The sequence below is a fragment of the Ipomoea nil genome, unplaced genomic scaffold (assembly GCF_001879475.1).
Source record: "Ipomoea nil cultivar Tokyo-kokei standard unplaced genomic scaffold, Asagao_1.1 scaffold2283, whole genome shotgun sequence".
NCBI classification, from domain to species: Eukaryota; Viridiplantae; Streptophyta; class Magnoliopsida; order Solanales; family Convolvulaceae; genus Ipomoea; species Ipomoea nil.
Genome location: NW_017618711.1, coordinates 2328888 through 2347111, shown reverse-complemented (window position 1 = coordinate 2347111; position 18224 = coordinate 2328888). Strand labels below are relative to the sequence as shown.

General features: G+C 32.7%; 2 protein-coding genes across 2 annotated transcripts; both read left to right on the top strand.

The window, feature by feature from the left end:
• Positions 1 to 579: 579 nt before the first annotated feature.
• LOC109151400 (acid beta-fructofuranosidase-like) lies at positions 580 to 9862 on the top strand. Its single transcript, XM_019299416.1, has 7 exons — positions 580 to 1042; positions 3319 to 3327; positions 5581 to 6440; positions 6976 to 7137; positions 8418 to 8653; positions 8772 to 8859; positions 9501 to 9862. The coding sequence occupies exons 1-7, from the start codon at positions 616 to 618 to the stop codon at positions 9702 to 9704; spliced, it is 1986 nt and encodes a 661-aa protein (XP_019154961.1). The 5' UTR covers positions 580 to 615; the 3' UTR covers positions 9705 to 9862.
• Positions 9863 to 12948: 3086 nt separating this feature from the next.
• On the top strand, positions 12949 to 17402 carry LOC109151401 (pectinesterase 2-like). The gene is made up of 2 exons (XM_019299418.1): positions 12949 to 13972; positions 16601 to 17402. Exons 1-2 carry the CDS (start codon positions 13117 to 13119, stop codon positions 17290 to 17292), a joined length of 1548 nt encoding a protein of 515 aa, XP_019154963.1. The 5' UTR covers positions 12949 to 13116; the 3' UTR covers positions 17293 to 17402.
• The last annotated feature ends 822 nt before the right edge of the window (positions 17403 to 18224 follow it).

Below are 18224 nucleotides of genomic sequence, written 5' to 3'. Positions count from 1 at the left end.
TATTTTATTCACATTATAACCTTACCAAAAATTGCTCTTATTATATTTATATTATATATTATATTTAGTGTATATATATATATATATATATATATATATATATATATATATATATATATATATATATATGTAAAAGTTAAGGTGTGAACTTTTAATTATAATTATTAAAACATTTAATAATTATAAAATAGCCATATATTCATATCTATTATTTTTTGAATTTAAATAGATAATAACACGTAATTAACAATAAATATTCAATCACCTGATCTTAATTGAAGTTAAACATTTTGTTTTTCAAAAAGTTTCATTTTTATTAAATATTTTGTAATTTGATGATATCATTGTCGTTTTTCATAAAAAAAAAGTTTTAAGTTCAAGTCCCTAGAGCATATAATAAAAAATGTTGTATTTTCTAGATTATTGTTCTTATGATAAAATTAAATTTGAAAAGTAAAAATCAAAGCATTATCCACTCAAAAAAATGTTTTCAATTATATTAAAATTTATTATTTATATTTATATAGTAAAATAAACAATAATTTTTTAGACTAATTTTTCTATATATACCCATTTGGCACCTCATTTGATACCATTATCCATCTTCGAACCAACATGGCGGCCACCACTTCTTCCGCCGCAAAACCGTACGATCTCGAAAATGCGGCGGCCCCGTACGCTCCCCTGCCGCCGGGACCCCATTCCTGCACGATTCCGGCCAGCCACCGGCCGTCCCTTAAGAGCATCTCCACCATTCTTCTCTCCTCACTGTTCTTGTGCTCTTTGATTCTGTTGGTCGTTAACCAATCATCCATAGAACGTGATGGGCCGGTCGTTTTTGCCGGTTCAGAGAACCGGTCGGCCGACTCCATACATCCCGGAGTCGTCGTCCCGCCGCCGTCGAGGGGGGTGTCTCAGGGAGTCTCCGAGAAGGCTTTCCGGGGAGTCTCCGGCGGTCGGATTTCTTACCCTTGGTCTAATCTCATGCTGACGTGGCAACGGACTGCTTACCATTTTCAGCCAGAGAAGAATTGGATGAACGGTAAAATCACGCATCTGTGTATTGCTCACTTTTCATATTATTTTGGGGAAAAAAGTATTTTTTTAATATCTCAACTACTTTTATTTATGTTGTAGGAAAATGTTATTTTCTGGAATAAATAATTTTTTTTATATATAAAATAAATTGATTGGCGACTCAATAATCATCACAAGAGATTTAATAAAGTGGGCCGTATGTATGTTGAAATTTAAGAAGGGAGTGTAACGTCAAGTACTTACACATCCGTTCAATATCATAAAAAAATAATAATAAAGAATTTATTTTTTCTCAACAATTTTTGAATTTATGAATTTTGCATTTGTGGAGTAGTTAAAAGAAATTCTTTTGGATTCCTTAAATATTTCAATTTATTTTTCTTCTTTTATTATTTTTCCATGAAATTAAAATTTCACATACCTTTGATCCAGTGGTATGAAATAATTCTCCCAAATTGAGATGTCATGAGTTTAATCCAATAAAAATGGTATTGACTCTTTATGTTTCAATAGATTGAGAAAATATATTTAAACATATATTACAATATAACAGAGCAAATACTACTAAAAAAAATCACTCATAATATATCACTTTTTGTAACCCAAACAAGTTGTCATTGTAATGTCATATTTAGTTGTTCCATTTTGTTTTTAAATTAGATTTTTTTTTTATTTGGACCCAACACGAAAGCATCTCAAGGGACTAATATGGCCATGAATGAAACAATCATTATTGTGTGGCTCATACTATCAAATAATGTATATTCAGTATATAAATAATGTATTTTTAGTATATTAAAAATGTACATTATATTTAGGAAAAGTAAATTATTTGAGTACTAAAAATACATTATTTTTTTGTTTTAAAGATACATTATTTTTGTATAATGTACATTCAGTACACGAATAATGTATTTTTAATATATTAAAAATATACATTTTGTTATGGTCCACACAGTACTGTGTGGATCATGGTCTACACAATAATTTGCCATGAAAATGAAAGCCTAATTCGAGAATAATGTAAAATAACAGTGTGGGAGCAACCTCTCAAAGTGAGGGGGGCTCCTTGCGCGCAGTGAGCACCGGTCTAGTCTCTATGGTTCATGTTCAGTTGAGTCACCATGATTTACATCCTCCCAAATGCTTTGTCGGAACGGGGTGTGGGGACCCCTTAGGGTTGGGATTCAGCCTTTTGAAAGAATAATGTAAAATAACCACATATAAAGAATGGTCAAATTAACAAGTCACCAATAATTAAAATACCAAATATATATATATATATATATATATATATATATATATATATATATATATATATATATTGGGATAAGTTGTGATATTTGTAAGACGGGCGTAACTTATATCAGAAAATATAATATTTTTAAGAATAAATTATTTGATACTAATAAAAATATATATAATATTTTTGTGAAAAAGTTAATATTTTATAAAATAAAATGTAATACTTTTCAATCAAATATAATATTTAGAGGTTGAATAATTATTTATGTGAACAAGTGTAATACTACTTAGGGATTAATTGATGAATTGTTACTAACGAGAAATAGTGTAATATTTATTTATAAATCAAAATGTAATAGGCATAATAGACTTAAACTGTTAGAGAAATTTAGAGTTACTTTCATTTGTGATCCTAGATTTATAGGTGTCAATTCATTTTTAGTCATTTTTGTTTTCAAAACATCCCCATTTGGTTCTAGTATTATTATGGCATGAGCATTTTTGGTCCCTCATCAACAAAATTGTTTAAATTATCAATACAAGTTATTTAGGTCTTCAATTATGATTTTAAAAAAATAAAAATAAAAAATATAGTGGGTCAACCCAAAATGTATAAAAACGATTGAAATGTCCATATATTTAATGATGTTTCAATAATTTTGTTGACGAAAGATAAAAAAATAGTCATGTCACAATAATACTAGATTAAAGGAATATGTTTTGAAAAAAAACTACAAGTGAACTGCTACCTATAAATCTAGGATCAATAATGAAATTAACTCAGAAATTTATCAAGTACAACATGTTAGCAGAAAAAGCATTAAATTCCTAAAAACATCTAGAAATTAAATTATTTAATTATAATAATAGCATAATTCTGAATAAATAAACTTTACTAGAAACTCAAACTGCAATATATTACATATATCATACTGATTTGAGGTTTTGCTTTTTGGTTGATATATATTGGTTCCCGGTGGATACTTTTGTGGGGATTCATCTCTGGAATATTCTGATGATTTTGTCTTGCTAAAGATCCTGATGGTACGTTTACTAGCAAGCTTCTTCTTTTTTTTTTTTTTTTTAAATTGTCTTATCATTATTATTATGATCATTTTTTTCTAAACATGATTATATTGTTAAAAAGTATTCCGTACTTTTCTGCACTTTTCTAATTTACCACTTTATTCAAACTAAAAATATTTGTCAATGTTGTGTGTTTTATAAATTAATGGAAATGGTTATAAATATATTTGATAATGAGATATTTTACAATAGTAATTATAAATATATTACGCTTAAAAATATAAATTATTTGCTATACATTTGTAGTTCTGTGTTTTTGATAACTTGTATAGTAAATTAATTCAACAAGTAAAAGAAAATGAATGATTGGTCAGATATTGAAAGGTGGTCCCAAAATCGTAGGAGTGGGCCCATTCTTCCCGCTCTATTATTGATGATTTGATGGATGGAATGAATGAATGATAGATTTAATTTTAGCCATATACGAATAGGAAAAATGGATAATACCGATAAAATATTGTATTATTCGCCTCAAAAATTTGTTTTGTTTTGTTTTTTTTTTTTTTTTTTTTTTTTTTTTTTTTGTTTTGTTTTGTTTTTTTTTTTGTTTTTTTTTTTTTTTGTTTTGTTTTTGTTTTTTTTTTTTTTGTTTTTTTTTTTTGTCACTTGCGATCCATCAATTATATATTTCACATTTAGTATGTGACTATTAATTTTTCATACTTAATATAGGCAAAATTAAAACTTGTGTAAGATCGGTACACGGATACGTGTCCGTGACACTGGTCTGATCAAGATGAAATGTAATACTTATACTAACAAATGTAATACTAAATTAGGAATAAAATGATTATCATTTATATGAAAAATATAATACCTTTGAGGAATATGTAATACTCTTACATTTCGATATAAAAAGTATTATATTTTCCTTTATAAGTGCAACATTACTTATAAGCGAAAATATGATATTTTTGATGAAAAAATAATACTTTTACATCAAAATATAAAAGTATTACATTTGTGCTAAAAGGTATTATGTTTTCTCTTATAAGTAATATAAAATATTGTATTCTTAATTTAATATTACATTTGATAGTATAAGTATATATTACATTTGCATATTGACTCGGTTCAGATCCGAGCCATTTCCTAAATAAATATCCGTGAGATAGTCTCACACAAGTGTGACCCTTTAATATATGTTTATACAATTTCTATAATATTTGGTCTTTTTTTTTTTTTTTTTTTTTAAATTTCCTGACCAACATTAGTTGAAAATTTTCACATGACACTTATGTGATATAGTGGTCTTGGTAGTTAGACAAGATTGGTTAGAAAATTTATCAAAATGATTAAATGTTATAGAAAATTGATAATACACATCAAATATATGAAAATGTTGTTAGTCCGAATGAAATATAGGAGACATGTCAATAGTTATATCATGGACCATGGTGTATTTTTCTCAATTTTTTTTTAACTTAAACTTATTTTCCTTTTTCTTTTTATACACATAAAATTAATGTATAAAACAAAATCATTAAAAAATTCTAATTGAAATATTTTAAATGACACATATTGTTATTTTTTCATATTTTTAATAAATATATATGTACATAAAGTCATTACGTTATGTGTATAAATCACTACAATATAAAGTCCGTACTATAGATACATATATAAATCACTACATTACTGTTGGTTCATAAAGCAAAAAGGGTAAGTAAATAAGGCCACTAATGTGAGTAATGTAGATACATAAATTCATTATTGCATGTTCATAAATTCATTACTGGAAGTTTATCACAACTTATTAAAACGATGTATTAAAATATATATCAATATAAATGTCATTTAAAATATCTCAACTGTAGGTACTCAAGTGATAACTAATTAACTATTGGTGTTTAGGGACATACAATATTATTTTTATGTACTTGGGTTTATGATGCAAAATAGATGACCTTAGTCAATTATATATATAACTTTTTAGAGAAATACAATACTCAAGGGACTACAAGTGAAAAAGAAAAAATTACCTTAATATGATGATACACTTTATTGTCAATTTGTCATGTCATGGGTTGCTAGAGGAACTTAACTTTTGTTTTAGACGACAGAAATATCTAGTCACTTAATATTATCCGAACTTGAATCCATCCAAATCAATTTAACACATTTTGAAAAAAAAAAAAAAAGTCTTATTTGTACTTATATAGTAATATGATTAAACAAGTGAATTGTGATTGATGTTATATGTGGGTGCAGGTCCATTGTACCACAAAGGATGGTACCACCTTTTCTATCAATACAACCCGGATAGTGCAATTTGGGGAAATATCACCTGGGGACATGCTGTGTCCAGGGATTTGATCCACTGGTTTCATCTACCCTTTGCCATGGTCCCTGATCAATGGTACGACATCAATGGTGTTTGGACCGGGTCCGCCACCATCCTCCCCAACGGTCAGATTGTCATGCTCTACACTGGATCAACGGATGAGAATGTACAAGTACAAAATCTTGCATACCCGGCCGATGTACTTGACCCGCTCCTCCTTGATTGGGTCAAGTACTCGGGTAACCCGGTCCTGGTGCCTCCACCCGGCATTGGTGTCAAGGACTTTAGGGACCCAACCACTGCATGGATGAGCCCCAACGTTGGAAAGTGGTTGATTACCATCGGGTCTAAAGTTGGTAAAACTGGGATCTCACTCGTTTATGAAACCACCAACTTTACGGACTACAAACTCTTGGACGGGGTTTTGCATGCGGTTCCGGGTACGGGTATGTGGGAGTGTGTGGATTTTTATCCGGTTTCAACAGTTGGTGCGATTGGGTTGGATACTTCAGCAAACGGGCCGGGTATTAAGCATGTGTTAAAAGCTAGTTTGGACGACGATAAGCATGATTATTACGCAATTGGGACGTATGACCCGTTTAACAACACGTGGACACCCGATAACCCGGAGATAGACGTGGGTATCGGGTTGAGACTTCATTATGGGAAGTATTATGCATCAAAGACATTTTATGACCAAAATAAAGGGAGAAGAATTTTGTGGGGTTGGATTGGAGAAACTGATTCGGAAGCTGATGACCTCTTGAAGGGTTGGGCATCCGTTCAGGTAATTACTAAGATTCTTAATTTACTGATTTTTACTATTTAATCTTTACTTTTCAAAACTATTTTGTTTTTGAGTACTATTGACTCTGTTACAACGTAGTATTTTTTAGTGATATCCCATTTAGAAGAGTTACAGTTATGCCGCTTGATCACAAGGTCTTTGACACGTTTCAAAATTATTTATTCCCCGTAATATTATAGTGTCTTTAATAACGTAACAAATTAAAGGTGAATAATAATTATATGACATCAAAGAGTTGTCATAATTTACATCCTTTCAAATATTTTGTTCAACCGTGATATATGGGAGGCCATTTAGATTGGGGATTCAACCTTTTGGGAGAAGATTAATTTTCATTTAAAATAATTATCATTTCTAGAGTTAATTCAATCCCCACGTCTACAATTTGAGTAGTGTTTTAATTCGAAACGTCTCATAACATTTTTTTTAAGCTGAAACGTCTCATTAACATATGTAAATATTTTTTTATTTTGCTGTAATAATTTTTTTTTTAATTTTAATTTCTATTATCCAGACCATTCCTAGGACGGTTGTTCTGGACACGAAGACCAATACTCATCTTCTTCAGTGGCCGGTTGAAGAAGTAGAGAGCTTGAGATCAGGCGATCCTATACTCACCGACGTCAGTCTTCAACCGGGTTCAGTTGTGCCAATCCATCTTAATACGTCTACTCAGGTTTATATATATATATATATATATTTAATTTTATCGTCAAAATCCATACAATTTATAATATAATTTGATACTAAATAGGTTGAGAAAAACATTCCTAATATTTTACAAAAAAATTCCATAACTACTATTCGAGAGTGTGTATTGGTAAACACATAACCTGATTCTAACAATCAAAAGACCATAAGAAGGTAAATCAGTTTAGATTGCTTATAAAATGACCAGTTGAAACAAAAAAGTTGAATTTACCCGTTCAAACCAAAAAGACTAACATCACTTCCAACAAAGAGTCAAACTTACTGGCTCAAAAGAAAAAAGCAATAGATTACTTCCACTAAGGGTCGAACTTAGTGGTCCACATTAAAAAGGTCAACTGACCGCTCTTACTAAGAGTGAAATTTGTAACATTAGTTATTAGCAAATTAACCGTCCCATCAATTTGACTTGATTGCTCCCGAACATTTCTAATTTTATTAAGGGAAAATGGCACTTTTTCCCCCTAAGTTATATACTTATAGCATTTTTTCCCCCTCAATTATTTATGTAAGCACATTAGCCCCCTCAATTATTTTAAAAGTGATGGGTTTTCCCCTGATATATTAAATTGACATTTCTACCCTTAAAGTAAACATTTTATTTATTTTACTTCTCCAACAAATTATTGTGTATATGTAGCAATGACCACGGTTCGGTTCGAACTGAACCGGACACTATAGCAATCGAATTAAAAGTTTCCGGTTATGATTCAGATCTAGAATCCAATATTTAGATTTCAATTTATTAAATTTATGAACAAAAAAAAATTGGATCATGAACCGTGAACCGGCGGTTCCGGATCCGGTTCGTGATTTTGAACTGTCTTTATTTTAAATATTTTATTTTTTATTTTAAAATAGTCTAAATTCAACAATAAATGTATTTTATTTTTCAGTTCGGAACATGAACCGGCCATTTCGATTTGCGATTTTAATAAACTCTAAATATCGCGTTTTGATTCTAAATTGTAATTGGAATATTTTGGTTTGGTTGCTATAATATCTGTTTGGTTTGAACCAAATTATAGTAATAATTTGTTGGAGAAGAAAAATAAATGAAATATTTATTTTAAATATTTATTTTAAGGGTAAATATGTCCATTTAACATTTTAGGGGGAAAAAAACCACTTAAATAATTTAGGGGGGAAAAGTGCTATAAGTATATAACTCAGGGGGAAAAAGTGCCATTTTCCCTTTTATTAAATATGTATATTATTGAAGATATAATATGTAAAATATACATACAGTTGGACATTAGCGCGTGGTTTGAAGTGGAGAATAGCAGCGTGGAAGTGGAAGTGGAAGCGGACGGCGGGTACAATTGCAGTAGCAGCGGCGGCGCTGTTAGGCGAGGCGCTTTGGGGCCATTCGGAGTTGTAGTGATTGCAGACGAAACGCTTTCTGAGCTCACGCCGGTGTACTTCTACATCTCAAAGGGCACCGACGGGAAATCACACACTCATTTCTGCACTGACCAAACAAGGTTTAATTTGCTTCTATCTTCACCATCTTTAATTAGCTAGCATGAACTGAACATTATCATACTCACTTACCCTGTCCTAAATAATTTGGTGAATTATTGTACGTGATCATGTATGTAGATCGTCGGAGTCTTCCAGTGTTGGGAAAGACGTTTATGGAAGCACGGTGCCTGTTCTTGAGGGTGAACCCTACACTACCAGAATATTGGTAAGTCAGTGTTAAAAACACCAAAGTTTTTATATTAGCTCGGTTAGATCAAACGTTTACCCACACATTAAAAATTATAATTAGTAACGAATGCATAATTTTATTTACTTATACACTGTCATCACATTTTCGAGATGCTTGGTGCTAGATATGGCGTTTTAAGTCCTTTACCGGCCTCCACCCAACAAGGAACTCGAACTCGTGACCTGCATCTGATGCCACTTGTTAAGATAAAACACTTACCACTAGCGAATACCCAATTTTATTTCCTTATAAATTGCCATTACATTTTCGAGAGGATATATGGAGTGATGGACTTGGCCCTTTACTGGCCTCCGCCCAACAATCTCTCAGCCACCGGGTGCTTAATTTGGCAATTACTGGACTCCGCCCAACAAGTTGATTGAAAAACTTACCTCACATTCCGACCCGACAAAATAGTTCAAGATAAATTACAATAACTCAACGGCTCAATAAGTGAGAGGACCAGAGCCTAGTGTTCACAAGGAATCCACCACATTGAGTGTAACTCTCCCACTGTGGTTGTCGAGGCTCAATCATATGCTTTTACCCATAATCTATACTCAGGAAGTAACTGAACTGTCCATGCCGGCATTATAATCATTGTTTTGCACATGCAGGTGGACCACTCGATCGTGGAGAGCTTTGCTCAAGGAGGGAGAACGGTGATAACATCAAGAATTTATCCAACGAAAGCCATATACGGAGCTGCAAGGGTTTTCCTCTTCAACAACGCCACAGAGGCAAGCGTGAAGGCGTCGGTGAAGATCTGGGAAATGGGATCAGCTGACATTAAACCATTCCCTTTCAGCAATGAATTGTAATATATATATATATATATACTAATATGTGCACGTTAGTGCTGTTGTTGTTGTTGTACCTTTTTAGGTATTTGGCTTCGTCGCATAATATAATTTAATATGAAGAGATGGAACCAGCGGTTTGTGCTCAACAAATGAAGAAATTGGGGTTACATAAGCAAGAATGTATAGAACTATATAATTTCCATAAGAGTAAATTTACGATATATATATAATATAAATCTATGGCCAAGGACCCTGTGGTCCAATAGCACCAAGTTGTTTCCTCATGTGGGAGGGTGTGGGTTTGAGCTTTAGTGGAGGCGATATTAACTTTCTGTGTTTCATTAGGTTGAGTGTAAAACGCCGCCAAAACACCCACAAGTTGTTGTGGTTTATATTTCAACGATCGAAAAGGATGGAAGACAAATAAAAGTGGGAAAGAATTACGGTTTATGGTATTTATAATAGGTAAGTCTTGTATGTATTAATTTGTATTTATTTATCGTATTATCCCCTTATAATTTACCTTATTTTGTCTGAAAAAATATATAAAGATAAAACTGTACTCGTGAGATGCATATCGAAAAAAGTAAAAACGCACCCTATAGCTAGTATTGTTTTCTCCAATTCGACCTAATTAAAGAGTTATACTTTTTATCGTAGTGGTAAATGTTTTATTCAGAAATTCTTGTTGCTATCCCTAAAAATGGCCCAATTCATCACCCACTCCTTAACCTTATAGTTAATTATAGATCCTTTGATTATATTGTGTTTGAAAATTTTAGAAAAATCATTATTTTTCAAACTTTTTATTCGTTCATGTAATAAATCTTGACTTAATAGTTAAGCTAAAGTTCTCTAACCAAGTCAAATGTTCAAGTTTTATTAAAAGCAATTATATGTGGAACATTTTAGTCATTCAAGTAATTTTATACTGATGGTTCAAAGATTCTAATTGCTATGTATTTAGTATTTACCACTTGAATAATTGTTGGGGTGACGCCAGGGTTTCATTAAAAAATATTTGGAGATTAAATTTGTTAATTACTTCAAAATCAAGGAACAATTTACAATGCAAATAAATTATGAACTAAAGCATCATAACAAAAAAAAAAAACTAAAAATGTCATATGTGTTACGCTATAAATATTATATTTATTGTGGACATTATAATTCATGTTGATAACGTGTTAAATTTAGATTGTGCATTAACTCTAACACGATGGATTAAGAAAAGGGGAATCGTAGAGAAAGGATGAAAGAAAGATAAAGACCAGAAAAAATTTGAGAGCAATAATCTCTACATCTTAATTCGAAAACAAGACCATATATATACAGTACAATGTATTTAAGGAATGCAATATATAGGGTCTGGTTCTCGGATGAGTAGGCTTTCCCGTGCGAATATGCAGTACCAGAGCATTTTTGTACCACAATATATTTAGAAATGCACCAGGGTGTGGTGCATTAGTGTTTAGGTGAGGGGCATTACTAGAGGTATTATTTTATGATAATATATCTATCTCCATTTTTTATAGTCTTGTAGTTATACTGAAACTCTGTATATCTTGTATATATTGGATTCAAAGATGAATAATAAAGATTGATGATTATTCTTTGTGTTTACCGCTTTAATTACCTTATTACTTTCTAAAAATCAAAAGGATACCATTGACAATGAAAATTTGATAAAGATAATATTTAAATATTTAAATATATTTTAGATAATATTGATATTATCTAATTTGTTTAATTAGATAATATCAAAAGAGTTTGAATTTATCAAAAGTCTTCTATTCTACCGCTCTAAATAGGAGCACTCATTTCTATGTAAACATCCTAACAAACTATGTAAACATCTTGAAAATATTATTCAGATCACAGTAAAATGATCTAAAAGTAAAAGTCCCTCCATGAAGATCATGATATTAATCATGTCGATTCGAACCTCTATTGAAGTTCAAGCTAAATCATTTGGAATGCAGAACAAACATATAAGCTCTTATTTCATGATCAAGCCACTTGAATTCCGGAGGCTATCAATGAAGTGTGTTCAAGGAATCCAATCAAAGAATTAGATGATCACCCAGACATCTTGTACTCATACCGCATTGATACTACTTGTAACCATAATTTTGAATTTCAATATATATAATTCAATTTTTTTTCTTCACAAATTGACAAGCCCAGTTGAACAGCTCTACCCCTTATCATCTCTTCATAAGCACATAGATTTCAACCGATATGGAGCCAACCTTGTATGAAATTTGAAATGGAGGAAACTAAACAATACTCTTTGGCACGAGTTAAAGCGACTTCATATCCTTCAAGACCCCTTTGGAACGAGTTGAAACAGCCTCATATCCTTCAAGATACTCATTGACACGAGTTGATGAAACGATCTCATATCATTCAATATACTCCTTGGCACGAGTTGAAACAGCCTCATATCATTCAAGATACTCCTTGGCACGAGTTGAAATGACCTTATATCTTTAATTGTAGTGTTGAGACTTCTTTGCACTACATACTCTGGAGTGGTATATGCTCTCAAGTAGGGTACAAGCAAGTTTCGAGGGGGCATTTGTTGACATTGAAAATTTGATAAAGACTCATGCCAATCATGTTGTGATGTAAACCTGTATTGAAGATAAGCCATTTGAACCCGGATGAGAATCAAGCCACTTGAATCTCAAATGAAGATCAAATTCTGGAGGCTCTTCAATAGAGTGTTCAAGACATCCAATTGAAGAATCAGACTACCATACTTCTTGTAACCATAATTTTGAATTCAATTTTTTTTCTTCACATATACAACCGTTCACGGGACATGCATCCAGTTTTATAACAATTTAGGATGTGTTTGGTTGGCAGGTTTAGCACTCAGGTATGGGTATGAAAGTGAATGGGTATAAAAGTGATTGTTATTGTTTGGTTGATTGGTTTTTAAAACACTGCTATGGATTTGGAATATCCTCATTCCCTTATTTTATAAGGGTTTCATCCCATTATTCATTCTTAGCTTAATTATTCCCATTCCCCCTATTACCAAACATGCAAAATACTTTCACCAAAATCCATTACTATTACCAAATATTTGATACCCATTCCGATTATAATTCATGTGCGAACCAAACATACCCTTACTGTTTTTTATTTTTTTTTTTGTTCGCTTGTCTATTTAATGACCAATTTCATGTACGTAATATATTTGGCCTTCGTTCTTTCATTTCTTTAATTATGATCCTTTTATTCTGTTCTTGTGCTCTGTATATTCATTTCTGTCATTCTCAATCTGTATTCAACTCTTACAACCACTCACCCAACTTTATAAGAATATATAAAGACGTACAAATTAATCCATCTCTCGCCCATCCCAAACCCAAGAACCAAAAGTAGTACAAAACCTAAACAACACAGACCAGAGAGCCACATGGGTACGAGGCTATGTTTTATCCTCATCGTATTCTTCCTCTCCCCGGCGGCCGGCGGGGACTTGAACGGGTGGTGCAACCAAACCCCATATCCAGATCAATGTAAATACTTCATGACTCAAAGCAATTTCGCACCCAAAGGGAAATCTGATTTCAAGAAGATGGCAATCCAAGTGGCCATGGATAGAGCTCTTAGAGCCAGCTCTTACGCCAATGGGCTCGGCCCCAAGTGTAGAAACCCGCGAGAAAAAGCCGCCTGGGCGGATTGTCTTAACCTCTACGAGGATACCATTTTGCAGCTCAACCGAACCCTTGATCCCGCCGCCAAATGCACAGATTTCGATGCCCAAACGTGGCTGAGCGCCGCCGTGACAAACCTCGAGACCTGCCGGACCGGGTTCGCGGAGCTAGGCGTGTCAAACGAGAGCGCCATTTTCCCCTCCATTTCCGACGATAATGTCACGCACTTGATTTCTAACACTTTGGCTCTCATTAACAACGCCTCTGCTCCCAGAGAAACTGCCTACGAAGATGGTTTTCCGACGTGGGTTTCGCCCGGTGACCGGAAACTGCTCCAGGACGGCTCCGCCGTCAGGCCGAACCTAGTGGTGGCCCGCGACGGCTCTGGCGACTTCAAGACCGTTAAGGCTGCTCTTGTTGCCGCTGCTAAGAGGCGGCGGCGTGGCAGTGGACGGTTTGTCATCCATATAAAGCGGGGCGTTTACCGGGAAATTGTTGAGATTGGGAGGAAGACGAAGAACATCATGCTTGTTGGCGATGGATTGAGGCGCACCATAATCACCGGCAGCCGGAGCGTTGGCGGTGGTTCCACCACCTTCAACTCCGCCACCGTTGGTAAGTAACTTTGCCAAATTACACCATGGATCAGCTTTATCTTTAGTCTAAAATAACATTCAAATTATATGTCCATAATTATTTATATGTCTATAATTAATTAATAAATTATATGTCTGCAAGGCACATAATACGTTAACTATAACATATGATATGTTAACTACATATTATCACTACTAGAAAGTGATCTTAAATCAATTCGAAAGTAAAAAGTGGTCGAAAATAGCAACAAAGATTTTTTCGGATACCAAAAATGGTCCGAATAAGACTTTCGACTTGATTTAAGATCACTTTTAGGTGGTTGGAAATTCCATAATTTCCAACAGTGTATATATCATTTACTGTTAACAGAAGTCATATGTTAATTGCAAACACATAATTTATTAACCGAAAAGTACATAACACTTTGAGTAGTGACCACAATTGGTCGTAGCTTTGGATGTGTTTTACTGTTGCTTTCTTATACTTGATCATGCTACGTTCGATTTTCCATCCACAACATATTAAAGTCAAGAATAATTAATTAGTTAAATATTAAATTCATTTAAGAAATTATGGTCCAACCCATGAAATATTCAAATTTCTCTAGAAGGATATTAACTAATAACCATGCGTATCATAAATTTTAGTACCACAACCTATAGACATTACGTTGCATGATAAAGTAACTTGAAGAGAAACACCTATGATCCCTCACCACAATTATAAACATGGAGATATTAAACTATATATATATATATATATATATATATATATATATATATATATATATATACACACACACACACATATGTCTCTTTGTAAAAAAGAAAATCACTCAAATTAGATGCACATGTTTGGGTAATGAGCAAATTAAAACACGCAACAACTACCGATGACATATAATGAGCTTTGTGGTCTTAGCCGGCAAAAGACCAAGTCAACAGTCTGATTTGATTGGAGCATTTTTTTTTTATAGGGAGACTTTATATATATACGTATATTTGAATGAAAAGATCAGTAACTCATTTTTTTTTTTTTTTGTTTCAATATAATCGTTGTGGATCAAACTCATGACCTCTAATTTGAAAGAGCTACTTCGTACCACTAGACTATAATGTCATTAGCAAAGGTCAGAAGTTCAATCTAACCTTACTCCTCAGAAGTCTAAACTAAAAATAAAAAAAATTATTAATAGTTGATACTAATTAAATCATAGATTCATATGTAAATTGGGTGTGTTTTCGGTTAATTGGTCAATTTTACCTTAGAGAGTGACGGCATATTATAATTGTTGATAATATATCTCATACTAAATAGGTCATACCGAGTTCGATTTTCCAACTAAAACATTATAAAGTCAACGGTAATTAATTTGTTCCTATTAGTTTAAACCTCTTAAATAATTTTTAAAATTAGCTCAAGAAAGATTCAAACTTCTCAAAAAGGGTACTAGTCATGCGTAACTATCCTATATATTATTATGTTATATAGTACCCATGCCCCCACCAACCCACCCTACGTTCCACGTTGCATGAAAATATATTACTTAGCTTCTTGTCCAACGGATTTTCTTTGTTGGTTTTTTGAGATATATAAAAATCACAAAAAAACTTGTGTGAGATCGTCTTACGGAGCAAATTATTCTGTGGACCGGGATTCAAAATACACAATTTATATACTGAATATTCACAATTTTGTAAAAGATAAATTGTGAACATTTAGTATGTAAATTTTGAACATTCAATATGCAGATTGTGTATTTTAGAGTCGGGTCTATCTTGCAATGTGGACCCCAGTTCATTATATAACAATTGGTCTTATGGTTTTTTGTCTATGAGATAAATCGAGTCAAGATAAAAATGTAATACTTATACTGAAAAATTAAATGTAATATTTATACTGAAAAATGTAATTCTAATCAGAAATAAAATATTTGGTACTTATAAGGTAAATTGTAATACTTTTGAGAAAAAATATAATTTTTTTTAATATTTTAATTTAAAAATATTACATTTTTGCTTAAAAGTATTACGCTCTCACTTATAAGTAACATACAAACATTTTATTCCTAATTAATATTATACTTCTCAGTATAAATATTACATTTCTATGGTAACCCGATCTATTTCATAGATAAAGATCCGTGAGATAATTTCACAGGAGAATCACTCTATAAAAATTTATTTAGATATATTACCGTCTCGGGTACTTTTATATCTAAAAAGCAAGTAGTAAGTATTACCTATGTCAAGTTACAAGCTGAGCAACCCTAGTGAAATTAGTCGGACATTTAGTTTGTATATTAATTTTCTTGATTTAATTCGATCAATTATGGGTAATATAAGCTGATTTATCTCTTTATAATCCTTTGCCAATTAAAATTATTAACAAAGGATCACAAGATGAGTGAACTTCACCGTCTTGTGGATTTTACCCCGAACGCACCTTAGCGGCTCCAAACTTTCTTGTAATTCAAAGTTACAAGTTCAATATCTAATATGACTAAAATGTTTTTTTTTTTTTAAATAGTAATAATCCATAATGATTTGATCATATATTAATTGGTGAATTTTACCTCTAGAAAGTATTAATTTACATGTTTATTATTGATTACTTATATCATATTAAATCTGTGATGATTTGCAGCTGTCACCGGAGAAGGATTCATAGCTAAGGGCATTACATTCCGAAACACGGCCGGTCCAAAAAACCACCAAGCCGTTGCCCTTCGATCCGGTTCGGACCGTTCGGTTTTCTATCAATGCGGTTTTGAGGGCTACCAAGACACTCTTTACGTCCATTCCCAACGCCAATTCTACAAAGACTGCGACATCTATGGCACGGTAGACTTCATCTTTGGAAACGCGGCCGTTGTTTTACAAAACTGCATCATATATGCGAGGAAACCTATGAACAAACAACATATTACCATCACGGCCCAAGGTCGGACCGACCGGAACCAGAATACCGGAATATCAATCCACAATTCTCGGGTGATGGCCGGTTCGGACCTCAAGCCGGTGGCTGGCTCGTTCAAGGCATACTTAGGGAGGCCGTGGAAGCAATACTCCCGAACCGTTTTTCTCCGAACCTACATGGAATCTATAGTTGACCCGGCCGGTTGGCTCGAGTGGGATGGGAAATTTGCATTGAATACTTTGTACTATGGCGAATATAAGAACTCTGGACCCGGTTCATCAACTAAGCGGCGAGTGAAGTGGCGTGGTTACCGGGTTATTACAAGTGCAACCGAGGCGGCCCAATTTAGCGTGCAGAGTTTTATAGCGGGTCGCTCGTGGCTGCCGGCGACAAAAATCCCATTTCGTGCTGGACTGTAAAGTCAAATTATCTATGCCTGATTTGCGGCATTCGATGGTTCAATTGCTTTATGTGTAAAAGTTCAATGACATATTTGACACTTATTTTTTATTTGTTATACTCAAACTAATCATTATTCTTAATCAGGTCAGCCCAATTAAGTGGCGAAGTGTTGATCATATTTGATTTTTCATACTGGAAGAATTTTTAAATTCTTGATCTTTTTTAAGGAATGAGAGTGTACGACCACTCACATCAATCAAGCTGGTTTGTTTGATTACTTTGTTAGTTGTTGTTTAATATGTTTTTTATATATTAATTTCCTGTTAGTCATATGAACGAATCGCTTTAAAGGTTTTTTTTTTTTTTTTTTTTTTTTTTTTTTTTTTTTATATAAAATTATTTTGTCCTTGACATTACAAAGTATAACTTAAATTTGCACTTAAATAGCCAATTAAACAAATTTTATCTGAAACTAATAACCTATGAAAAAAAAAATCAAAAATTGACAATTTTTTACTTTTCATATGATTTAATAGCACATGTTATTAATTCGGTAGCTTAATTGCATAAGCTAAAAAGTTAAAGTGGCTAACCCAACAGGGTAGCTCAAGTGGTAAATGAGCTCTTTTTGTGGGGGAGAATTTCGGAATAACTCGGGTTCGGTTTCTACAAGTGACAATTCTCTTTAGGCCAGCTTCTGTGTCTCTCGGAGCGAACCGGGTGGACCTAGACCACGATGTGTGGTTTACACCATAAAAAAAAAAAAGAAGTTAAAGTGGCTTACTTAACATTGAAAAAATTGTAATTTATGCCCCTCCATAATATGCCAATTATCAATGTTACCTCTAGATTATTATTGGTATAAATATTGCCCCTTAATTTTTAAAACGGTATATATATTACCCTTCTCGTACGGTACAAAAAGTTCCACCCAAACACACCCTGATAT

What these genes read in the sequence shown, in the direction of transcription:
- LOC109151400 (XM_019299416.1), top strand. Translation starts at nt 616, where the DNA reads ATGGCGGCCACCACTTCTTCCGCCGCAAAACCGTACGATCTCGAAAAT. An exon ending in AGGGTTGGGCATCCGTTCAG is followed by an intron (nt 6,441 to 6,975) that starts GTAATTACTAAG and finishes TCTATTATCCAG; the next exon opens with ACCATTCCTAGGACGGTTGT. An exon ending in ATCTTAATACGTCTACTCAG is followed by an intron (nt 7,138 to 8,417) that starts GTTTATATATAT and finishes ATATACATACAG; the next exon opens with TTGGACATTAGCGCGTGGTT.
- LOC109151401 (XM_019299418.1), top strand. Translation starts at nt 13,117, where the DNA reads ATGGGTACGAGGCTATGTTTTATCCTCATCGTATTCTTCCTCTCCCCG. An exon ending in CTTCAACTCCGCCACCGTTG is followed by an intron (nt 13,973 to 16,600) that starts GTAAGTAACTTT and finishes GATGATTTGCAG; the next exon opens with CTGTCACCGGAGAAGGATTC.